General features: G+C 40.8%; 1 protein-coding gene across 8 annotated transcripts in view; it reads left to right on the top strand.

Annotated features, from left to right (window-relative positions):
• The window catches only part of PDE8A (phosphodiesterase 8A), a 523,736-nt gene that overhangs the window by 445,733 nt on the left and 51,054 nt on the right, over positions 1–26,949 (top strand). For all 8 annotated transcript variants that reach the window (XM_073568515.1, XM_073568511.1, XM_073568512.1 and 5 more), the window contains 7 exons: positions 4,581–4,659; positions 6,726–6,863; positions 7,072–7,160; positions 8,094–8,145; positions 8,235–8,277; positions 11,349–11,426; positions 18,798–18,868. In XM_073568515.1, the coding sequence (XP_073424616.1) occupies positions 4,581–4,659; positions 6,726–6,863; positions 7,072–7,160; positions 8,094–8,145; positions 8,235–8,277; positions 11,349–11,426; positions 18,798–18,868 (550 nt within the window). The remainder of the gene's footprint in view (positions 1–4,580; positions 4,660–6,725; positions 6,864–7,071; positions 7,161–8,093; positions 8,146–8,234; positions 8,278–11,348; positions 11,427–18,797; positions 18,869–26,949) is intronic.

A 26,949-nucleotide genomic window follows, 5' to 3' on the forward strand; every position in this document is an offset into this window, starting at 1 on the left:
GGATTGGTATTAGTGAGCCGGGTCCGCGCTCGCTGTGCAGCAGCACTCCGATTGTGTATGAGTTGCTTCTAAACAAATGTAGGGATTAATTATTTTATACATGGCAGGCGAACCACAGGAACCGCACATTGATCACTGCTTATTGCTGTGCTTCAGCTCTACTTATGGATTTGAGGCAAGAACAAGTGAAGCGTTCTAATCAGTGGCAATGGGTGCAGTTCTTACAGTTTAGCTGCAGCAAGCAGTGGTACCCTAAATCACACAGTCTGCATGCTGCCTCAATGAATAATTAGGGAACGTTGGTTTTAAGAAGCTTGAAATATTATTTTTAGACTGATTTGTAACTGCAATAAAATATTCTAGAATTTACTGGTATTGTTTAAAAATAAATATATACATTGGATCTATATTCACTATGTTACCATGTATAATGTACATAAGAGTATATGGGGCTGAAGAGAGAAAAAAAGAAATTATATTTTTCTTTTTACTATTGAGAAGCTGAAACCATGTAGTGAGTTGTTCATCCAGTTGTTCGTCCATCCACATGTCGCACACTACAAGACTAAGCTTTTGGGCATTAGCAGTGAGCGCTCCAAGGATTCCCAGAGGAGTTTGCTGCGATACTACTATTGGCCTAATTCATCTTCAATGTCTGATCAGGTTATAAAATAGGATGATTTATTTATTTATTTTTAAACATTATTTTAAAGCACCACTCCAGTGTTTCTTTATTTCACACCCTCTACCCGAGTTATATCCCTAACAGTTACGGACTGCCATTTGAAATCACACAGGCCCATGCTGTCCCCGTCCCCAAGCACCAGATGGGAATATATTTCTAACTAGCTGAAGAGCCCGGCGTTGCCTGGGCACAGTAACCAACTGTTGTTAGTTATAACAAATTATAATGATTATATTGCACATAAAAACCGTGCATCTAATCCTATCCTGTGTGATACTGACTGCTGAGCCGTGTATCTAATACTATTCTGTGTGATACTGACTGCTGAGCCGTGTATCTAATCCTATCCTGTGTGATACTGTGTGCTGAGCTGCATATCTAATCCTATCCTGTGTGATACTGACTGCTGAGCTGTGTATCTAATCCTCTCCTGTGTGATACTGCCTGCTGAGCCATGTGTCTAATCCTCTCCTGTGTGATACTGACTGCTGAGCTGTGTATCTAATCCTATCCTGTGTGATACTGACTGCTGAGCCGTGTATCTAATCCTATCCTGTGTGATACTGGGCTCCCCCTGCAGTCTGTGTCAGAGGGTGGTCTGTGTTAGCACGGTAATAAATTGTGTTATTTCCAGATTTACAGAAGGACGATAACACCATAGAAATGATAAGAATAATAGGCCTCAGTTACCACAACTGTCTACAAGAAAACTGTTGCTGATAGCAACCAATCACAGCTCATTTTTCATCTTTTAAACAGTTCAGGGACAGCGTGGCGAGTTTTGAGTGGCGACTTTTGTGTATTGACTTTTATGTGGCGAGGTTGGTGTATGTGTGGTGAAATGTGTGCTGAGGGTGGTATATGTGTTGAAGCACGTGGTAGTGTGTGGCACATTTTGTGTGTGTGTTCATATCCCCATGTGTGGTGAGTATCCCATGTCAGGGACCCACCTTAGCAACTGTATGGTATATATTCTTTGGCGCCATCGCTCTCATTCTTTAAGTCCGCCTTGTTCACATCTGGCAGCTGTCAATTTGCCTCCAACACTTTTCCTTTCACTTTTTCCCCATTATGTAGATAGGGGTAAAGTTGTTTGGTGAATTGGAACGCGAAGGGTTAAAATTTCGCCTCACAACATAGCCTATGACGCTCTCTGGGTCCAGACGTGTGACCGCCAAATTTTGTGGCTGTAGCTGCGACGGTGTGGATACCAATCCCGGACATACACACCCACATTGAGCTTTATATATTAGATATAATCCCATGGATAGAGGAAAGCGAGATTTACTACAAGACCAATATTTCTAATTATACCCATGGCCTACTGAGATAAGTGACGGAGGACTTTATGCTTCGTCACAACTCTTTTAATAGTATGGGTGTCATGAGAACACTGATTCTGTTACCAACATAGCAGACAAGGAAGCCCACGACCAGACAGGCCCTTCTGGCATTTGGCGGAATTGCCAAATGGCCAGTCCGGCCCTGATCACTAATCTGTTTTCTGCACATAGTAAATTACTTACTAGTCACCATCTTCTGCTCTTCCCGACCCCACTCCTCTCCCGTTACGCCATCTTATGACCGCAGCTCCTGACTGACAAGAAGTCACAGCTAATGGTCACTAGTTCTTAATTTAAGTCTGAGTCTCGTTCCGTCTAGCATAAATTACATTGAGAAGTACAGGTCTGGTTCACCCAGCAAACACTGAAGCCAATCTGGCTAGTCACAAGCAGTAGAAGAGGACAGCAGCCACTCTGAAAACAGCAATAGACGGCGACTGGTAAGTATAACCCTAGGTGTAGGGAATTTTTTTAAAAAAATACACCAGTGTGATGCTTTAAATGTTTTTTTCTTTTTTTTTTTTATCGTTGATAAAGAAGCCCTTTATTTCGTATTTGTGTCTGGCTGTAGTAAAATTGAGCAATAAAGCTATATAGATTATTGCATAAGCCTAGTTGACAGTTTGAAAAAATTAAATTATCCCAAAAAGATTGGATTGGACGTGGGCATACTTGCATTGGCAGCCCAGCTACATACAGTATTAACGTGTTAGCGCTTAAGTTCCCCAGAACCTGGCGGCCGGTTCTCTGTAGGATGAACTTTTGTAAAAACTATTGAACCTCTAATGCTACATCCAGAAGGACTAATCTCCGGTGCCTATAGATAAGTATTTAAGGTGCAGTCCTCTTCATAATGGAAACATCTGTTAGCCTTAACCCTACACAGACAAAATCACTGTAATATGCAAAAGATTCAAACAGGTGGAATAGACTGAGGCTTGACTTCCAGCTTTTAGTAGCCGTCTCTCTCGTAATCAAGGAAATTCACGCAACCCACAGTCCAGCGACTTTTTTTTTTTTTGTCATCCCTGTACCCCTACCTGATTTTCTATCACACTCTACACTTATTTTACACATGTTGTACTTGCTTAGCTTCAGTTCACTCTCCTTTTTTATTGAGTCTCTATCTTGACTAATAGTTTTTCACCCTGCGCTTTATTACTCTATACCCTGCTACAAAACTTATGATGCATTTTTGCAACAGTACACTGGCACCTAGAGCTAGCATACCATTTCTGCCTACTGAATTAATACAGTGATTATTATTCCTTCTTTATTCTTGTAAATAATCTAGCATATTATCAGTATATAGTCAGGGAGGAAAAACTGTTACCATCTTCATTCTAGTTGTGTCACAGGAACTGTGCAATCATCATCAGTAACTGTCATAGTGCTTTTAAAGATAGAAGTGTTAATAGTTTGCGTATTTTAATTGATAAAAAAGTGATCTAACACAAAAGATATATAAATCAGTATGTGACATGACATGACTTCAAATCAGCATTAATTCATCTATGTCCTCTTGGACACAGGTTTTGAAAGAAGATGGCAGGGAGGTTGTTCCAAACATCTTGGAGAAAGAAATACTGATCTTCCGTAGCTATAGGCTTGTGCAAATCATTCTGTCTCTTCACGTATATCAATATATTCAGCTCCCCCTGCTCTATAACATGATGCCTGCATTTTTATAGTGACAGCTTGACTTTTAAGAGCACCATTAATACTTCTGTTAACTATGCACATAAATATAGGGACTTGGTGCTAAATTAAGTTATACAGGTTTCTTTCCAAGTAGAAGGTATGTTTTTTTTTGGGTTGCAATTTTTACATTATGACCACGCTTCTCTGGTCAGACTTTGAACAGCAGATGGGTGTAGCTGAGGCGCACTGCTTGCTACCAGTTCTAAGAGCTAATGGACCTTGGATATTGTTGGCGTGCTCAGTCTTGCCATGATGTTTGATCTGTGACATGAAACTATCTACCACAACCTCACCTTTTCTAGCAGAATTTGGCTGTTCCTCACCCAGTTTTAAATCTCCTACACAGCTGTTTTTATTAATGATTGTTTCAGCATACATATCAAAATGATAATCATCATCACCTCTGTGTATAATTGGTTATGCATACACCTGACCCAAATCCTACAAAAGTAATGACTGTGTGCAAGTGTGCTTAGAAGAATTGATGGGATCTGATATTGATTTGATTTAGATTTAACTTTTTATCATTCACTTTGTATTTTGTTAATTGATACAAATAAACTTTTTACAATTCTATTTTTGGAATCCTAACATATGCATGTATAGACAAGATGAACTTAGTCTTAGACTTAATTAGTCTAAGTCTAGACTTCTGTTTAATTGTTTACTTCTAGCATTAATTACTGAAATGAATTACTGTTGTTTGCTAGCTCAAGTTTTAGAAGAGAGATTGATGAACTTTTTGATTTTTGCTTGTCTTTCAGATGTTAGAAATGTAAAATATAACTGTATAAATGCATGTCTTGTTCTTCTTCGTGGCCAAATAAAATTAAAAATAACTTTGCTTTCAGGGCTTGTAATTCACTATTTACTACATTAGAGAAGAGTCAAGAAGCCATTGAAATCACAAATGAGGATCACAAGATGCAGGTACAGAGTTGTGGATGTAACATTTCAAGAGACAGACAAAAGGGGGTATTCTCAAGTTATCTCTTGAGTATCTCATAGCTTTGCAGTATCCTTTCTCTCCTTACTTCTTGTTGCTTAGGCCTGTTTCACACATCATTTTTTTTCCTCAGTTAAAATCCGCTGAAATGGCGGACAACGGATCCGTTCCTGTACTGACCACAACGTTTGGCACCGGACCGTTGTTTTAACGGATCCGTTGAAGGAAGAATTTTAAAGGAACCGCTGCGAGAGAGAGAGAGAGAATTTTTTTCAGCCGCCAGAACAGGGTTTAGGGTTAAGTTTGCGGCCGAGGCAAATCCTTCGGGCATGCGCAATGTAAAATGCGGATCCGGCCGCCCGAAAAAACGTTGCATTGGCCGTCCAGACATGTCGGTGTCGGCGGACGCCAAAATTTGGGCGGATCCGCAAAAAAACGTATGGCCATCCGTCAAGATCCGCCGGTAATGCAACTCAATGGGAAAAAAAACGGATCCGCCAAGCAAAATGGCGGATCCGTTTTTTTTTTCAAAACGGCAGATCTTGACTGATTTGAAAAAACTGATGTGTGAAACAGGCCTTACTTAGGGGAAGGTGCTCCTCCTTGAGTGACAGTTCTACTGATTAGTTTCATTCTGCAGCTACACATTAACGGTATGTTAATGTTCTGAGTCTACATTGTTGTCACTATTTACATGTAGAAGTAACAAGGATTTTGCACACCGCTTAGAAAAGTGAAAGCCATGATTAGGAGAACTGCTCTGGAAACTGCCAATGCTGGTTGAGGAAGAACTGTGATTCTACGGGACTGATAAGAGCCCTGTTGGGAGTTGAAGGGGAGGGAGGTGCGCAGCTGACTGCTGCAAAGAAATCTGTGGAAATAGCTGTCTGGAATGTTAGAAGTTATCTTCTCATAGAGAAAATTGTAAAATCCATAAAGACATCTTTGTAGAGGGGACATATCACCCTCACATTGAACATGTGGGATTAATTATAACTGGTGAAGTGAGAGCTAATACTTCCACCTACATTGAAGTAGGACATCCTGCTGTGAACGTGTAATTACATCATGGGGTTTGGGGTTTTTTGGTGAAAATATGTCCAATTTGCTTTAACACAAAAAAGAAATAAACATGTGTATAACAAAACGTGTCACTGCAATAATTTGGGAAGAATGCTACATTTTCTGGATCAATTTCAAGGTTGCCAACACTTTCGGCCACATACAATAAAGGGGATATGATAGCCCTCGATCCATAACAAGAGATACTAAATAAATATACAAGCATGACTAGTACTCACATCCAATACATGGGGGGAAAAATTAGGGTATAAAACAGACCTATGAGACCCAATATTGTGGGATCCAGTGTGCCAAGCAATATACTAATAATGGGGATAAACCATGAGTTATACATACTCCAGGCCAGTGGGCACGGCCTCGCTCCATAGACTTGTATGGAGCAAGGCCACCTCCCATTTAGTGACGCAGCCGAATTGACTAGAGTGACGGAGCCGAATCACATCGGAGCTCGCATCAAAGGGGGAGACACGACATATGACATATATATGACATATGTCTTGAAGGGGTTAAGTTTGATCAGATGAAAATAGCACGTGCTCTGACTCGGCATTTTTAAAATTGATGTGTATATCTATCAGTGAAGCTCTGTGGGTCACTGTGCTGTACAAAATGTTTTCTTACATTTTTAGACCTGTTTTGGTAGTACTAATGTATTAAGTCTGTCCATTTTAAATTGTGTTCAAAGTATGAATTACTGCATTCGTGATCTTTATTGATTCTGAACCTTGATGGGCATCAAACCTCTCAAGTGTAGTGTTTAGTCCTAATGACAACCTTTGTCGTTATGTGCACAACATAGAGTCCCCAAAGACTCCCCCATCCTTGAATTCCTCCTAGAAAATTAGTGATTTGGTTGTCCATGTAACATTTTTCGACATAGCTCCCTAGACTTATAAAGGAACATGACACCATATTTTGGCTGATCACTCCACTAGATTAATACTAATTATTAGCTTGTGTTTTGCAGTATGTGAATCCTGCTTTTGAAAGCATGATGGGCTATCAAAAGGATGAACTATACGGAAAAGAATTAATTGAAGTGCCTCTTAATGAAAAAAAATCAGATTTCTTAGATTCTATTAATTCTTGCATTAAAACAGGAAAGGTAAGACATGGTTATCAATGTTATCAAGAGGCTGTAGATAACAGAACTTCGAAAGACTGGTCATATGTTAAAGAAGTAAAAAACTGTGTATGTAGGGTTTAAAAAAAATACATATAACACTAAAACCTAATTTAAACAGGAAGGCTTATTTGTATTTGTGTAATGCTTCTAATGAAAATGTGTTTCTCTTGTTCCTCCTTCATTATAGGAATGGGAAGGTGTTTACTATGCCAAAAACAAAAACGGTGATAATATCCAGCAAAATGTGAAGATAATTCCTGTTTTTGGACATCGAGGGTGAGGAATAGATTTTTAGGCTGCTGGGGAAAAGAGGCAGGTAGAAAACATGCAATGAAAACTCTGATTGCCAAGTATATAATGTGGTCCTTCTTTTGTTTGTGTATGCTAAGTCTTCCCATACAAGTGCAAACTACCAATAATATTGCTTTGATTATATGTTATCTAAATGTATTGTAAGAAACTGAGCCAAGCACAGAAATATTGCCATTTTTCATTTTAATTGTTGCATTTGTGCAAAAGCGTCAACAGGAAGTGAGTCGTAGTGGCTGACGGTTCCTGGTATAGTGTCATTTTGTCAGCATGTCTCATCAAAGTGATCGTTTATAAAAAGACAAGAATTGTAAAGTGGCTGCATTGTGTATAAACTGTCCAGAGAAATGCGATGATGGTTGTCAGTCAATTATTCTGGATCCTGTCACAGAACCGGACAGTTATTCCATGAATAAAGGGCTAATACTTCTTGTCATTTGCCATTTAATTAGATGAATAATCTCGATTCTCACACTGGATATGCACAATAGATAGTTGTTGGCTGAACGATCACTCGGCAGACAGCTGTCTCTCGGGATACCGCATGGACAGGAGCACTCGGCTCAGCCGAGTCTTTGGAATTCAATAGCCAGATCATTTTCTTTGACGGGGAGAGCACACAATCGCCCAATTTTTATACCACCCAAGATAATTTGTTGAGGGGTGTTCAGGAGACCCCCATACACACCACATGGTTGATTGATCACACAAAGAGCATCTGGTTATCACAGCTTTAATCTATAGTGTATGGGGGCCAACTTTTGGTGGACTTGGCCATTTTTTTCTCTGTTGTGTATGGGAACTTTGCTATTAATATCGTAGGCACACAACTAGATATAAAGAAACTAGATATAAGACTGTGGCATTTTGTACTTATTTAAAGCTGAGTCTCTTTTACAGTAAGATCAGACACTATGTGTCTATCAGCCGGCCATGTAACGACAATAATAAGGTAAGTAAGAGTCTTTTTTTATTGATGCACATTTTGTGCCCATTATTGTCTGGGATGTTAAGGACTGATTTGCTGACATTTATTTTCAGGTAGAAAAACAGTGTGAGCGAGTTCAGGCTGAGTCTCAAACAGGTTTGTTTTTCTGGTATTAGGAGTAAATGTTTTGTGCCATCACAGTCCTTACATCTGGGTGGAATACACAGTATTGCTACTTTACAGTGTATGATAATGACTGATTTATTTCTAAGTGGAAAATTGGCGTATTATAATACACAAAATAGCAAAACATTCACTGAAATGAAGCTCTTCGAATTACTGAGACAGAAATGAGCCATACTATATTGGCTTCTAACACTGCATTTGTAATTTATGGTATTTCAATTTATAGAACTCCCAGGCCTCATCCAGGCGACCCTTATTCTCCTTCATGTTCTTTCTGTCTTTTTCCCTGACAAAACATGTATCCCTTATAGTCTGTGGCTTATTCATATGTCCATTTTCTTGTGGACCGATTGTCCTCAAAAAACAGAGATGTACCAGTTTTTTTTTTTATCATTGTTTGGAGATCAAACTCGCCCCTTGATGTGTATGGTCTGTGATATAAACAGATGCCATCTGTGTGTCTTCCGAGTGTTGTCTATTGTTCACTAACCAGTTGTTAGAAGTTCTGAAAGACCTTTAATTTTTTTCCATACGAGAAAAACGGATGACACGTAGATTACATAAACTGACTGTATATTTCAATAAGTTTTGAAAATCGCAGTAGAGTCAGTAGACGGTGCTAGGATCCAGTAAATATGAAAAATAAAGAGAGGCTGCACTCCAATAAGTATACAAAAAAAAGGTGGACATTAATGAGCACATGTAGCAAGTTTCAGTTCACCAAACCTTTCTCAAGAATGAAACATCATGGGCTAATTAAAGTCCAATGTGTCTTTGTATATTTTTTGGAGTGTTGTCTCTCTTTATTGTTGCTTATATTGCTACAACTGGCATTTTGTTTGGGAGGCTTTGCATTCTACATTTCTTCAGTTTTGGTCCTGTTCCACTATATATATTTAAAAATGATGACCCTCATCCCATAGTTGACAGTTTCCACAGTAAATGATCCATCCGATTACGTTCCATGGCTACGTTGGGGTTTGAGTTCGAGCCCCCCACATGGGATTCATGCTTATGTTCTGATGGGGCCATCTCTATATATAAATCTGAATATGTGTGTGTGTGTGTATCACCAATCAATCACGAAGCAGCAGAGTGGGACACCAACCCATCACGAAGCAGCAGAGCGGGGCTGAGGACGGATACAGCAGGGCAGTGCATGGAGAGCGGGGCTGTGGAGGAAAACAGTCTTCAGGACAGGGGCCGAATAGTGCCGGCACCCTCCCAACCCTGTCCCGGCTCAGTTGACGCTCCCTGTCGCCAACTGCACTATCCCCCTCTCCCCTGCAGCATCCCGGACTAAATTTACTCCCCGGCTTCTACTGCGGCCAACTACAGCACTAGGCCACGCCCCCACATGCCGCCCAATCACATGCGCTGCAGCTCCGCTCTAGCTCCGCCCACTCAGGTCAAACTAACAATCTACGCACCTCTCCTAGTCCCGGCGTCACCGCGTGTGGTGCATGGAGAGCGGGGATGTGGAGGAAGGAAGACAGCGGGGCTGTAGAGGGGGAGAGCAGGGCTGTGGACGAAGAGACCGGGGTGTGGAGGGACACGGATGTAGAGCGCGGCTGCGGAGGGATAGAACAGGACGGTGGGTGGAGAGCAGGGCTGTGGAAGGAGAGAGTATGATGGCGGGTGGAGAGCGGGGCTGTTAAGAAGACAGCAGGACCCACAGTTAAGTACTATGCCCAGGCAACGCCGGGCTCTTCAGTTAGTTGACTATAATGACGCTGTCACAGTGTGCTCTGCTGTGCATAATTTTCAGGCGTATACACCTAGTTGAGGTGGGCAGAAAGACGTAGCCAACTGCGACTTGCTGCCCGCCTCCAATTAGACTGAGACCCACTTGGCATGTCTGTGAGAAACGGCTAATCATAAATCTATAGGATGATATAATACAATTGATCTAAACTTGTCTAAAATACATAACTGACGTAATGCAGGTTATAACAGAGCCACAAAATATACCTAATGCATTATGAATGGTGTATGCCCAATCATATATTGTCTGGTGTTTCTCATAGATTTATCTACATATATAGACTAAAAACAGCATGACATACATAATTTTGGGGTGTAAATTCTCACTAGTTTAATACGCTTTGAGCAGTAATGGTGATTTACATGCGGGTCTTGAATTCATTTCAGTGAGTGTCTTTCAGCAGACTGATGGCAAAAATCTTAGGCTGCATTCGCACACCCATATGACATGTCCGAGTGCTGTCTGATTTTTTTTTATAAGGCAGCATTTGGACCCACAGAGAAGAATGGATGTATTCACACATCGTCAGGATCACAGATCTGAGAGTGGGATCCATGTGGCTCTGAGCAGGTCCTATTCTGATCAAGTTTTGTGGGTCAGACTTGGCCATTAAAGTTTACGGGGATCTATGTAAAATGGATGAAACATGGAAGACAGACCTAGTACTTCAGTTTTCCTTCCAAGTTTTCATACTCTTTTAGTTGATTCACTGAGAAGACAGTTGATTAAAAAAAAAAAAGTTCAGCCAGTCTACCTAGGCTTTTTTTTCAGCGTTTTTTTTTCTGCAGCAAAACCTTATCTCTTAGCAGGAAAGAAGCTGCAGAAAAAAGCAGGTTTTTCTTGTGTTTGTGATGCATTTTTTGTGGTGTTTTTGACATGTTAGATTTGTCTCTTGTGCATGCTGATAGTTTAGTGTTGAAAAAAAGTCCTTTTACATAGAATCAGGTTTTGGCACAAAAAAAACACATCAAAACATGATACCTGCATTTTTGGTGCGGTTTTTCACAACTCATTCAAGTCAGTGAGTGAAAAAATGCTGAAAGAAGTGACATGCTCTATGTCCAAAAAACCATGCAAAGCACAAAATGCTGACAAAAAAAACAATGAGTGTGCATGAGATTTCTGAAATCTCATAGGCTTTACTGGTACTATAAAACGCAGCTGAAAATTGGCATAAAACTTAGCCTAGAAAATTGGCATAAAACTTAGCCTTAGTAGAAGTATGTGTAAAAGCAGCCTCAATACAATGCAAACAAATATGTTCCTCTTCCCACAGATATCCAGAGCTGCAGACATAAGGACAGGCGGAAAGGTTCCTTAGATGTCAGGTCGACCACCTCGAGAGGAAGTGATGGTATGCAGTCTTCTAAACAGCTGGAAATAAAGACTCTTTAACTCATGTTATCAGTAAGGGTATGTTCACATGACGAGCTAAAATCCACTATGTATTTTTAGCTACGAAAATTCAAGATTGACCTACAGATTACTACCAAAAATGTGCCCCAGATTTGAGGTTTGTACTCTTGTGGGTCTGCACTAGTCCCATTGTGCTTCTTGTTATCCTGCAGATTCTGAACACAAAACATGGAGATTAACCCCAGACTACTTATTTCTACTGTAGCACCAAACATTTGAGCAGAAAATTTTTGATGTACTGTTTGTTTACCGGGTTGCAGAGACCTTATATACATACTTAAAGGGCTTGCTGGCTTTCTGGTATGAGGTTTTTAACAATTGGAGGAGACTGATGGACTGCATATGCTCCTACACCAGGAGCCATTGTATGGACAGAAGTGCTGGTCAGTGTGTGAGGACACCGGCACGAACAAGAGAAAGTGGCGACCTCTTTAAGATGAGGATTCCATTTGGAATTTGGCATGGAACATGGTCCAAAATCTGTGTGAAAAAAAATTGTTGTGTGAACATACCATACAAACCATATTGGCTTTTCTATGACCCATTAGATCTATTTTCTCTAATAGTGATGCATGTGTGTGACTAGTGACTATTTATCATTGACCAATGTAATATAGCGTTATTGGCCAAATTAACCATGGCTTTAAAGGGATTTTCTGAGACCATAACATGATGACCTGTATTTGGTAGTGGTTGTGCAGGATATTGCACACTAATGCTTTCATACTTATATTTTTTTTAAAAAATGGGGCATTTAAGACTTCGAGCTTTTCCACTACTAATTTCACCCCCTTTCATATGTTGTAACCATTCCTAACAGTCATTTTGATAATATACTCCTCCTACCTGCCCTGCTCCTGTGCGCTCACCTCTATGTGGGTGATATAGTCCTCTTGTGATTCTGGCTCTGCTACTTCCGATCTGGAACTGGAATTGGACAAACTGAGCAGCGCACATCATTGGTAGGGGTTACCACTCAGTGAGTGACAACAGTCTAGTACTTGTCAGCTGAAGGCATGGCACTTCAAAGCATCGGCAGGATCCAGAGGAGAGTGACATCTGATCTGAGCTTGAGTGCTCAGACTCCCGTCACTCACTGAGAGGTAGCCTCGCTCCACCAATGATGTGCGCTGATCAGAGCTGATATTTGAAAATTGATTGTTAGGAAGAGTTAAGACATATGACAGAGGGTGAAATTAGTAGTGGAAAACCTCTTCAAGCATTCAAGCATTTTCCATTAGGAGTGCTTTGGAGTACACAGTGTAGGTTGTGTGTACAATTATTAGGCAATTTTGTATTTTTGATTATTAATTTTATTACTAAACAACTACACTGCTGTTGGTCAAGCCAAAAGTTAGATAAACAAGAATATTTACAACAGTAAAAGTGAGGTTTTGTGTTAGGCCGGGGTCACACTGGCGAGGAATACGGCCGAGTGAGAGGCGCTAAAAGCACGCATTAGACACGGACCAATGATTTTCTATGGGGTCCCTCGCACCAGCCGTATATTTCTCATCCGTATCCTACGCTCCGTGCCAATCGCAGCATGCTGCGATTGTCAGCATACTACGGCCGTAGTACGCCAATGCAAGTCTATGGCTGCGCAAAAAATACGGATTACACACGGACCACACATGTGACTTGCGAGAAATACGCACCCGGTGTCTTTTAGCAAAGCCGGCAATTCAGTGCGCTATACAGTAAACTCACACTGACAGGTTTAATAAAGAAACGAAAGAATAGATATAGACACATAGAATATATATATGTATATATATATATGCATTCTATGTGTCTATATCTATTCTTTGGTTTGTGTTATAAACCCTGTCATAGGGCTCCATTATATGTCCATTTTGCAAGCCTGCGAGAAAATCTCGCCATACGGATGCCGTACGGATTACATACGGATGCTTACATGCGCAAAATACGCGACCACACCTTGATTACGGATGACATACGGAGCACTATTTAGGGGTCTGTCATCCGTTTTACGCATGTAAAATACTGACTGTATTTTGTGTCGGTTAGTGTGACTCCAGCCTTAAGAGAATATCTGTGTGCAGAAATATTGAGCAATTATTAGTGTTCAGTTTTTATGCAAATAAAATATAAATTTTCCCATCTCAATGGTTTGTTTTTGTCTGTTAAAGTCAGAATAATAACAACCAAACAACTCAAAATGTACAAAAAATTACATTTCACTGTAAGTAGATACCACAAACTCTCAATAGGGTTTAGGTCAGGTGAAGAAGGGGCCATGCCATTCTTTCATGTTCAAAGGTAATCTGTCAGTAGGGTTAACCCAACTAAGCTGTCTATAAGGACATGCGGGTCACAGGGAGCTGAATATATCTGCCATCTGATGTCTTATTCCAGACATCACGTTTTTCTTCTCCGCCTCATTGGGGAACACAGGTACTGTGGGTGTATGCTACTGCCGCCTGGAGGCTGACACTAAGTGAAAAAAATAGAGGTTAGCTCCTCCTCCGCCGTATACACTCTCGCCCCTATTGCGGGCGGAAACCAGTTTTTTGCTTCGTGCCTGTTGGAGGTACACGTCGGTCTGTCTCAAGACTGATTTTTTTTTTTTTTTTCTCTTTTTCCCCATGAAGATACGACAGGGGCGACGGACCCTATTGAAAGGGTCTGATCTCCCCAAACCAACAACTGAAGAGCACGTGCGAGTGTCCCTCCACGTATCCTCTCCCGCAATGTGGGATATTATCAGACCACGGAGGTGAGATATGGGCAACGGACCCTATGGAAGGGGTCCGATCTCTCCAAACCAACAATGGGCGAGCACGTGCGAGGGTCCCTCCACGTATCCTTTCCCGCACCGTGGGACATGATGCCGGACTTAGCCCTGTCCACCCTCGGGTATTGAAACCCTAGGCTGCACAGAGGCACAAGCGTAGTCCGTGCGGCCCCCGATGCCCCACCAATGCTAATGACTGTGGTGGGGCAAGGTGGCGGACGGTCCCTCTCCTCACCCCTTGAAGGGGTTAGATGGAGCTAGGGTGCCTGCACTGTCCTTACTTCATATGGCCCCCCTCCCCTCTACCTGAGCTGAACGGAGGTGGATGGCCAGGGAGGGCTCCTGCAGCGTCCAGCAGCGGCGGGTCCGGTCCCGGCCGTGATTCTGATTCTGGGGTCCGACGGTTCTGCCCACCCCCCCAGGCGGATGGGGGAAAAAATTGAGGCTGCGGCTTCAGCCTGCGCTAGGCCATGGCCGTAAGTCCCCGGCATCTGTCACAACGAAACTATTTTTACAATAAAAAGCGTCTTTTAGCGTGTGACAGCTGCCTAATATAAAAACCCGCTATAAATAGTAAATTAAGCCCCCCTTTATCACCCCATTAGTTAGGGAAAAATAATACAATTAAAAAAACGTATTTATTTCCATTTTCCTATTAGGGTTAGGGGTGTGTTGGGGTTAGGGTTGGAGTTAGAATTGTGGGGTTTCCACTGTTTGGGCACATCAGGTGCTCTCCAAACGCAACATGGCGTCTGATCTCAATTCCAGCCAATTCTGCGTTGAAAAAGTCAAATGGTGCTCCTTCCCTTCCAAGCTCTGCCATGTGCCCAAACAGTGTTTTACCCCCACATATGGGGTATCAGCCTACTCAGGACAAATTACAAAACAACTTTTGGGGTCCAATTTCTCATGTTACCCTTAGGAAAATAAATTGGGGGCAAAAATATCATTTTTGTGGAAAAAAAATGATTTTTTTTATTTTCACGCCCGGGCGTTATAAACTTCTGTGAAGCACTTGGGGGTTCAAAGTGCACACCACACATCTAGATAAGTTCCGTGGGGGGGTCTCGTTCCCAAAGTCGGGTCACTTGTGGGGAGTTTCAACAGTTTAGGCACATCAGAGGCTCTCCAAACGCGACATGACACCCGCAGACCATTCCATCAAAATCTGCATTCCAAAACATCACTACTTCCCTTCCGAGCCCTGACGTGTGCCCATACAGTAGTTTTCTTCCACATATGGGGTATCAGCGTACTCAGGAAAAATTGGACAACAACTTTTGTGGTCCAATTTCTCCTGTTACCATTGGAAAAATAAAAAAATTGGGGACTAAAAGATCATGTTTGTGGAAAAAATATGATTTTTTTTATTTTCACGCCCGGGCGTTATAAACTTCTTTGAAGCCCTTGGGGGTTCAAAGTGCTCACCACACATCTAGATAAGTTCCTTGGGGGGGTCTAGTATCCAAAGTAGTGTCATTTGTGGGGGGTTTCCACTGTTTAGGTACATCAGGGGCTTTCCAAACGCGACATGGCATCCAATCCCAATTCCAGCCAAAAAAGTCAAATGGCGCTGCTTCCCTTCTGAGCTCTGCCATGCGCCCAAATAGTGGTTTACCCCCACATATGGGGTATCAGCGTACTCAGGACAAATTGCACAATAACTTTTGGGGTCCTGTTACCCTTGGAAAAATTAAAATTTGAGGGTGAAAAGATCGTTTTTGTGGAAAAAATATGATTTTTTAATTGTACGGCTGTACGTTATAAACTTCTATGAAGCCCTTGTGGGTTCAAAGTTCTCACCACATATCTAGATAAGTTCCTTGAGGGGTCTAGTTTCCAAAATGGGGTTACTTGTGGGGGGTTTCCACTGTTTAGGTACGTCAGGGGCTCGCCAAACCTTACATGGCATCCGATCTGAATTCCAGCCAATTTTGCATTGAAAAAGTCAAACGGCGCTCCTTCCCTTCTGAGCTCTGCCATGCGCTGAAACAGTGGTTCCCCCCAACATATCAGGTATCAGCGTACTCAGGACAAATTGCACAATAACTTTTGTAGTCCAATTTCTCCTGTTACCGTTGGTAAAATAAAAAAAAATTGGACCTGAAGTAATTTTTTTGTGAAAAAAAGTTAAATGTTCATTTTTTTTAAAACATTCAAAAAATTCCTGTGAGGCATCTGAAGGGTTAATGAACTTCTTGAATATGATTTTGAGCACCTTGAGTGGTGCAGTTTTTAGAATGGTGTCAATTTGGGTATTTTCTATCATATAGACCCCTCAAAGTGACTTCAAATGTGATGTGGTCCGTAAAAATAAAATGGTGTTGCAAAAATGAGAAATTGCTGGTCAACTTTTAACCCTTATAAGTTCCTAACAAAAAAATTTTGGTTCCAAAATTGTGCTGATGTCAAGTAAACATATGTGAAATGTTATTTATTAAGTTTTTTTGTGTGCCATATCTCTGTGATTTAAGGGCATAAAAATTCAAAGTTGGAAAAATTGCGAAATTTTTGCCAAATTTCTGTTTTTTTCACAAATAAACGCAAGTTATTTGAATGAAATTTTACCACTAACATGAAGTACAATATGTCACGAGAAAGCAGTGTCAGAATCGGTGGGATCCATGGAAGCGTTTCAGAGTTATTACCTCATAAAGGGACAGTGGTCAGAATTGTAAAAATTGGCCCGGTCATGAACGTGCAAACCACCCTTGGGGGTTATGGGGTTAATGAGAAAAAAATGAACTTTTTGGAATTTACCAAATTGCTGCAATGAAACAAAGAGTGAAAAATTTAAAGGGGTCTGAATACTTTCTGTACCCCCTGTATGTGCATGGACGCAATGGGCTATTAAGTGCGTGTAGGGAGTGTGAACAGATAATACGAGGGTCCTGGCTTTGAAGAAAATTTTATTTGGGCAAAACAGGTGTAGTTAGATAAGTACGGTATGTTGAAGGGATAAGCGAATCTAAAAAAATGCGGTTTTAGGGCACGCTTAAAACTGTGGGTACTGGGGATTAATCAGTTTCCTTGGTAATGCATTCCAAAGATTTGGTGCAGCTAGCGAGAAGACTTGAAGATGGGAATTTGAGGTTCTGATTATTGAGTGCGTTAATCTTGGGTCATTAGCAGTATGGAGGTCACTGGTAGGGTGGTAATGTAGGATCGTGCTGAAGCGTGGATCACATTGTGAGTGAGAGTGATCAGTTTATAAGGTGCGCTATATTGGATGGGCAACCAGTGCAACGACTGGCACAGGGTAGAGGCATCAGTGTAGCGGTTGGTGAGGAATATGATCCTGGCTGCTGCATTCAGGACTTATTGGAGAGAAAAGAGATCTTAGGTTGATCCTTCTTACAAATTCCTCTTATTGCCTTTACTGGCTAGCCAAGCAGTCGAGACTTTGATTCATGCAGTGGAGAATTGTCCTGCATAAAAAAATCATGGTTTTCTTGAAAGATGCAGATTTTCCTGTACCATTGTTTGAAGAAAGTGTCTAAAAATTTTCAGTAGGTTTGGGAATTGATTTTGAGTCCATCTTCAACCCCAAAAGGTCCATCTAGCTCATCTTTATTAATACCACTCATAGCAGTACTCCACCTGCATCTTGTTGGAGCCTGAGTGGAATTGGAGTTCTGTGCCTGTTACTTATCCATTCACAGGCCCATTTGGTTCATCAAGAGTTGCCCTCAACCTATCAGTCCATAACGCCTTTGAAAAAGCAGGGGAGATTGATGAGAGCGGTCTTCAGCACCCTGCGCCGGGGAACAGCGTTTACTGTACTACTGATTTTCAGGCACTGATGCGTTTCACACTGATGACACATGGATTTCATCTGTGTATCATCATTGTGCATGTGTGTGGAATGTCTTTCAGTCCGTGCTGCTGTTAAAAAATGGACTTGTCAGCGTGTTTTGCCCATGGGCACATGGTCCGTGGAAACGCACTGACGTGCACAGACCCATAAACTTGCATGGGTCTACGTGTGTGTCTCCAGTATGTGTGAAAATTGTCACCACACGCTCCAGAAACACTGACGTGTAAAGGAGACCCAAGACTGTAGCAATTTTTGACTTTTCAGAGTCAGTTCAATTACTTTTTGACCTATTTTCCCTGAGGAAAACAAGCTGCCTAATAAGTCTGCTTAGCTTGATAAAAGGTCTTGTATCCTTAGGTCACATTCTCCCTACAGAAATACACCTCACCTGATCTGCTTCATTCAAGGTTATACAGCCTGGAGTTGGATAATCTTCATAATTATGATGATGTGGTCAAAATACTCACTTGCCTAATAAATGTGCACACAGTGTAGATATGATAATAAAATTCCTAATTAATTAGTGCGGCACCAGAAAGTAAAGGAATTTCTGATGGATTGAGGCCGTTTGGGAAGTGATCTATAACAGAGTGTTGTTTCTGGAAGGATAATTTGTTCCCACCAGTATTTCTGCACTTTATGTGTATATGATGGGTGTGCATGATTGTTCGTTTCCTAAATTAAATCTGATGAAGTCATTGACATAATATTCAACATTTCTCCTTACTTTGCAGGTAGTTCACAAAGGCGGCATTCTTCAATGGCCAGAATACATTCGATGACTATTGAAGCCCCTATAACGAAGGTACGATATTACTATATCATTCATTTAAAGTCATTCAAATCAAAATCGAAAAATGTTGAGGTTTTGTTATGAGCACAGAGTTGACAGTGCCCCGGTATGAAAAGCCTGTGGCCGTTTGAATGATGAGATTCTTGTAATCTTGTAATATTTTTCTATCAACTGGCTAACACGGTACAAAGATATACATCTTTCCTGTATTGAGATTCTTGTAAGACATCTGGCATGAACTGACCTTTTTCATCCATTTCTGATGCTGCGTAGGCTTTTAAAAGACAGGTTTACTTGGCAAAACATCCATGTGCAAAGTATAGGACACAAAACGTAACATTTTCTGACAGTCATCTGAAATGTCATAGGAATCCTGATATAAAAATTGATATGAAATACCAATTATACACTGGCGCTTCCTAGTGTAGAAAATTTGGATATAAATGAGGTAACCGTGCTGGTATATATATTGAGTCAGTGCACACCCAGAAAAGAATACAATATCCAATTAAAAAATATACCTGCGCTGGTTAACTATATCCAAGTGAAACAAACATAAGGTGAAAAAATCAAATAAAGCATGTAATAACCTGAATAATTATATATGATAAGAGCCACTGATTAGAGTGACTATGGATTGATATATCACTTACTTCATATTGGTTGTGAAGCTGCAAGTAGATCCAGCGTGTGCCACGTGGAATGATGGCTGTGCCGCGGTAATGTAAGCAGAGATGCAGCACCAAGGAGGCGTCCCTCCTGTAAACAGTGGTGTGATAGCGTCTCTGGAGCTGACAGCTGCTGGATTTAGGGAAAAATGGCGGCGCACTCCGGCCGAGAGGTGCCGCCGGCATGCAGCGGCTGGGGCGAGGGAGAAAAGACCAGGTGACGTCACCGGAGGAAAAGGAAGGGAGCACGTGCAGGTCAAATGAAAACCAAACGCGTTTCTAAGGTCTACGGACCTTCTTCATCAGGGCTTATATTTGTTTCACTTGGATATAGTTAAACAGCGCAGGTATATTTTTTAATTGGTCATAGGAATCCTATCTGTGTACATGTTTCGGTCAGTCTAAAACTTCTTTACTAGATTATATACATTAGAGTAATAAAGTTCTCTAGTGCATAAATATAATAAAAAAGAGCAACATACCACCCCAGACAATACAAGCGTAAAGCCCAAAAAAACTAGCAGAATTCCCCACCCTGCTCATATTTAGTGTATAGTCCAGAGTAAGGACTACAGGGTATTAAGCTTTTTGTGGTTTAGTTCTGTGTTTGACTCACCAGGTCTACAGGTTAACATTGAGAACCTAATGAGATGTGTTTCCTGACTATTTCAGTCATTTTGTATTGTGATACTGCTTATATTTCTGCATTGTTGTTCATCTTTATTGTATTTATACTCTAGTATACATATAAATTAGGAAAATATATGTGTTATTAGTATTGTGTTTGACATATATTGGAGATAATTTGTAGGTTATGTATTTGTTTATTTGTTGGATCTGTATGTATATGTACTTGGTGAGTTATAGGTTAATAATGAAATTTGCTACAGGATTATAGAAATGAGAAGATTTCACTTTATCAACATCAAAAGGAACCTGTATGTCCCCAAAAGCTAATAATCCACAGATATAGGGTTAATCTGCAGGTTAATAGTGTTCCTATGTTGTCCGTCTGTCTTACTGGCAGCTACCAGGAGAAAATGGACTTTAGGCCTCCTGTGAGCCACCGGCTTTCAGTCATTGAGGCGGTGCCAAGAGAGGCTTTATTCGTCGCTCACAGCATTGTGAGCAGCGGCTGTAACCACTCCCCGCCACTCTATACAACTCGCTGCGCACAGATGCTCTGCAGTGCGAGCAGTCAATGGAAGTGCTGGGACTTGCTTACAACAGGCACTCACTGTTGTGTTATGTACTGAGTGGTGACTGAAGTTGTTCCAACATGCCTCATGACTGAAAGCTGGCGTCTCCCGGGAGGAGTTAACTTTAATTTTCTCCTAGGTAGCCACACTTTGAGTAAAGCAGCCACACATTAGAACCCTATAAACCTGCCAACTCTGCTTTTTATTTTTTTTCTGGACAGCTTATCAAGAATTGACACAGACCATATTTTTTACTGACACATTGGGAAACCATAATAAATCATTATGATCATAAGTGATAATTTCCTGCAGCTCATAATTCTGATATGATGACAATAGCTGCATTCAATGTAAAATGATAATTACAATCATAGCTATCTGTGTAAGTGTACAACTTTGTTCAACTGCAAGAAACCTCAGACGCCTCAGTGTGTATATCTGTTGCAGGCTACAGCAGATCAGAAATGATGGTAAATTTATGCATCAGTTGCAATCAAGATTTTTTTCACCATTTACTCCTAAATGCTGGTACAGAGTCAGATCCCAATGTAAGATGACATGGTGATCTTGCGGCCTCTTTGGGGTGCAATACAAGCTTCCTCCTCTTGAGAGTGGATAAAAGTCATGTATCTTGACAAGACTATAGAGATTTACATCTGCACAGGTAGTAGCCATCATTGATTTGTGAAAACTCAAACTTATTCAGGATCCTAAGCAAACAGCAGGGCTGAATACATTTTACCCCCTTATATAGTGCCATTAATTCCACAACGCTTTGCAGGCATTATCATCACTGTCCCCATTGAGGCTAACAATCTAAATTTCCTATCAGTATATACAAGTGCTTCTCACAAAATTAGAATATCATAAAAAAAATTAATTTATTTCAGTTCTTCCATACAAAAAGTGAAACTCGTATAGAGTCATTACAAACAGAGTGATCTATTTCACGTGTTTATTTCTGTTAATATTGATGATTATGGCTTACAGCCAATGAAAACCCAAAAGTCATTATCTCAGTAAATTAGAATAATGAACAAAAGACACCTGCACAGGCTTCCTAAGCATTTAAACGGGTCCATTAGTTTGTTTCAGTAGCTCCACAATCATGGAGAAGACTGCTGACTTGACATATGTCCAGAAGGCAATCACTGACACACTCCACATGGAGGGTAAGCCACAAAATGTCATTGCTAATGAAGCTGACTGTACAGAGTGCTGTATCCAAGCATATTAATGGAAAGTTGAGTGGAAGGAAAAAGTGTGGTAGAAAAAGGTATACAAGAAACAGGGATAACCACAGACTTGAAAGGATTGTTAAGAAAAGGCCATTCAAAAATTTGGGGGAGATTCACAAGGAGCGGACTGCTGCTGGAGTCATTGCTTCAAGAGTCACCACACACAGACGTATCCAGCACATGGGCTACAAGTGTCACATTCCTTGTGTCAAGCCACTCATGACCAATAGACAACGCCAGAAGCGGCTTACCTGGGCCAAGGAGAAAAAGAACTGGACTGTGGCTCAGTGGTTCAAGGTGTAGTTTTCATTGTTTTCAGATGAAAGTAAATTTTGCATTTCATTTGGAAATTAAGGTCCCAGAATCTGGAGGAAGAGTGGAGAGACAGACAATCCAAGCTGCTTGAGATCTAGTGTGAAGTTTCCACAATCATTGATGGTTTGGGGAGCCATGGCCTCTGCTGGTGTATGTCCACTGTATTTTATCAAGTCCAAATTCAGCGCAGCTGTCTACCAGGAAATTTTAGGGCACTTCATGCTTCCCTCTGCCGACAAGCTTTTTGGAGATGGAAATGTCATTCTCCAGCTGGACTGGTCACCTGTCCACACTGCCAAAAGTACCAATACCTGGTTTAAAAACAACAGTATCACTGTGCTTGATTGGCCAGCAAACTCGCCTGACTTTAACCCCATGGAGAATCTATGGGGTATTGTCAAGAGGAAGATGAGAGACAACAGACCCAACAATGCAGAGGAGCTGAAGGCTGCTATCAAAGCAACCTGGGCTTCCATAGCACCTCAGCAGTGCCACAGGCTGATCGCCTCCATGCCACGCTACATTGATGCAGTAATTAATGAAAAAGGAGCCCCGACCAAGTATTGAGTGCATTTACTGAACATACATTTCAGAAGGACAACATTTCAGATTTCAAAATCATTTTTCAATCTGGTGTTATAAAGTATTCTAATTTACTGAGATAATGACTTTTGGGTTTTCATTGGCTGTAAGCCATAATCATCAACATTAACAGAAATAAACACTTGAAATTGATCACTCTGTGTGTAATGACTCTATATAATATGAATTTCACTTTTTGTATTGAAGAGCTGAAATAAATTAACTTTTTGATGATATTCTAATTTTGTGTGAAGCACCTGTTTTTGGAGTGTGAAGGAAGCCAGAGAACCCAGAGGAAATGCTCTCAAACACGGGCAGAACATATAAACTCCTTGCAGATGTTGTCCTTGGTGGTATTTGAACCCTGGACCCCAGCGCTGCAAGGCTCCAGTGCTAGCCACTATGTCTTGTCTATGCATGGGATGCAGACATGTCAATCACACATTAGTGTGGTCAGCCAAACACAAAAAGATTTTTGGTTGGAGCCGATGGGGCTTTTCAACTCTCCCCTGATATTTTACAGTACTCGTATATGTTATATGTGGAAGGATTCGTCTGTTAGATATCAACACTCCTGATTCTTTTTGTCTTCCAGGATACACTCCACCTCCAGTGGTGTCTGGTTGCAGACTTGTTTTCCCCCTTTCTCCATACATGTTACATGTATGAGGGAGACAGTAGCGATAGCTGTGTATAGCCATCTTTATTTCCTGTATGTCCCCAATATAGTGACCACATGGAGCCTATATAAACCATTTTGACTGCTCTGTTAGTAGCTAGCAGCGTATTCTTAGCATTGTTAGAGTAATGTGCACACCTTATGTATTTGCAGCAGAAATGTCTGCAACATATACAGTACTTAAGGCTGCGTTCACCTGTCGCGGTTTTCTTGCGGCGGTTTTTAACGCGCGATTTTACCGCAAAAACACAAAAAACCAGCATCCCATGCAATCCTATGGGATTCCGCAATGCTGTGCTAATGTTGCGGATTTTCCCGCGGCGGCATCGCATCGCTGAAAAATACCTAGCATGCTCATTATTTTGCGGAATCGCGGCGATTCCGCCCACATAGGAATGCATTGTTCAGCTTACTTTCCGCATGTGGCTTTGCCCACCATGCGAACAGTAAGCAGAACATTTGCGGATGGTACCCACGGTTCGGATGAGAGGAGATTCTCCTCCGGGCTGTGGATACCATATCCCTGTAAAAAAAAAAAGAATTAAAATAAGAAAATCGGGTTATATTCACCTTCCAATGTCCCGCGCAGCGTCCCCTGGCTTCAGCGATACACGCGGCAGGTCCCGTTCCCAGTGATGCATTGTGATAATAACCTTTGCTGACGTCGCTGTCTCGCGATACTGTAGCAGTCTCGCGAGACCGCGAAGTCATCAAAGGTCATTGCCGCAATGCATCACTGGGAACGGGACCTGCCGGAGCACCGAGAAGGCCTGGGGACTCTGCCTGGGACATCGAAAGGTGAATATAACCATTATTTTTAACATTAGGTCTTTTTACTACTTCATGATGCATAGGCAGCCTCAATAGTAAAAAGTTGGTCACACTCATCAAACACTGTGTTTGTTTGACGAGTGAGACCAACCTGTCAATCAGTTTTTCAGGCGATGCTACAGATCGCTTGGAAAACGCTAGCATTCTGCAAGCTAATTACGCTTGCAAATCGCTAGTTTTTTCGTGGGAAAATCGCGGGAATTTAAAATGTGATTTTCCCACGGAATGGAATTCCCGCGGTAACTTCCCCGTGAGTTCCGCTACGTGTGATCTTAGCCTAAATGTTGGTACGAAAAGTGCAGCGTAAAATATTTTCGTGCATTTTTGACACATTTTTTGTATGAATTTTTGATCCATTTCTCTCCCCATTCATTAGAATTGGGGAAAACGCTGCAAGGATTAACATGCTGCAGATATGAAACTGCTTCAAATCTGCAAGGAAAAAATAAGCAACGTGTGCGTGAGACTTCATGAATCGCATTCACTTTGCTGATACTAGGAAATCCGGTAGTTTTGTGACAAAACTGCTTGGAAAATACGTAACAAAAATGCAGCAAATACTTAACATGTGCACGTACTCTTTTGCCACATGCACATGTACGTGAATGAGATTTCTGAAATTTCATGCACACGTTACTTAGTTTTTTTTCTTGTAGATTTGAAGCAGAATGTCCATTCTTTCAGCATTTTTTCAGCATTTTTCATCCAGTTTAATGAATGTGAAAAAACGCATCAAAAATCAAAAGTAACTTTATTAAACATGTACTGTAGCCAAAGCAAACATATAATCCACATCCAAAAAAACAGTGCAAAAAATTCAACTAAAATGCATAAACATTATGAATGTTTTAGGCACTAGAAAACAAAGGAAAGTACACAATAATAGATCAATGTTGATATACCATATAAATGTAGTTTAGTTTTACCTGTGTTTGTAATGTTTTTTTTTCATGCTTCTTCACTTTCTGGCAATGACTCAACATGCGATAAAGGAAATGTCCATGATGCGCCCCCTAGTGGGTAGTACCGTAATTTATATCAGCACTGCTGTGGCTAAAAAATGGCATGGACGAAGATCGTCTATTCTGATTTACATGTCCTAATGTATATGGTCATTCATTTTCTGTAAGTTAGTAATATAAGTACAGAAAATCAGTTACAAGCGTGTTGCTTTCTATGGGTGAAAAAAACGCTCCAAAAATGCTGAAAGAATTGACAAGCTGTTTTCAAAAACGCAGCAGTTTTCCAATTCAGTCAGGGAAAAAAAAATGAGTTTGCATGAGAGTTCTGAAATCTCATGTCTTTTGCTGGTACTGTAAAAAGCAGCTTTGAATTTGCATGAAAAACACAGCATTAAAACCCCGCAAGTGTGAACATAGCCTTATATTGATTCTGACTGTCTTCCCAAGACACACATTTTAATACAAGCGTTGATTGACTAAACTTTGACATTGTATGCATGGACTGAAGAATTGGATGCACTAAAAATTTCTTTAATTATATCTATTCCAGGATTTATAGAAAAAATTGGAAAATGATTTTTCCAAACCTTTTCATTTTTTTTTTCTAAATTCCCCTTTCTTACAATTTGATCAACACATTAGGGATACAGTATGTTGACCTCAATAGACTTTTTTTTTAAACCTTAAGACTATGAATTGATATAGAAGAGGACTTTGCCATGTAATTCCATGGCAGATGTATAAGGAGGACACTAATCCAAAGTAGCAAGTGTAAGCATTAGTCACGTACATATTGCTATTAAGTCCACATAATCCACATGCAGACATTTAATCTCCTTAATCAAATACTAGTCATAGAATAAATGATACTGTGGTCACACAAGCTTCACAAGGGCAGAGAGCGGAAAGGTCTTTGCAAAATTTCTTCCTGTTTGAAAGGAATGTTAGGCCTTGCTCACATCAGCGTATGAATCGGATGAGTGCAATCCGATAAAAAAAACAAATTGCCCTTGTACCAACGTAATTCAGTGAGTCAGTGCTGATCTCATATTTTTTTTCCCAGATGGAATGTGGATGAGAAAAAAATTGTGGCATGCTGCGAGTGGTTGCATATATCGTACAAGACTCGCCAATGGGGGTGCGAGAAACAAAAAAATTGCTTGGCACACAGACCATGCATGTGCCATTTGATTTTTTCGGACACATCTCAAAGGAAACCTGTCATTTCCTTAGCCAATTAAATAGACATAAACTTTCCAATTGAGCTTAATTATTTTTATGCCCTGTTACATGTAGATTTTGGAGGCCTGTTATATTGTATTGTGGCTGCATTCTTTTCACTTTTACCTGCTTGGTTAGCGTTACTCTGGCTATATATGTATATTTGAGTATATAATAAAATGATTAATAACTCTGGACCTTCTCTTTCAATTTTGTTGATTTAAGGAGGTTTTTTGTGTATTTCCTTAGCCCAGTACAGTAAATTCACAGCCTGAACCATCAGAATAGAATAGATACAGTGAAGAGCAAAAGGGTAACAATGTTTTGAACTTTTGACTTTCAGGCTCCATATCTCACCATCCACGATCATTAGACTAACATCATTTTACAGACAATCA

Source organism: Dendrobates tinctorius, unplaced genomic scaffold (genome assembly GCF_039654945.1).
Source record: "Dendrobates tinctorius isolate UK_male_01 unplaced genomic scaffold, ASM3965494v1 ptg000022l, whole genome shotgun sequence".
NCBI classification, from domain to species: Eukaryota; Metazoa; Chordata; class Amphibia; order Anura; family Dendrobatidae; genus Dendrobates; species Dendrobates tinctorius.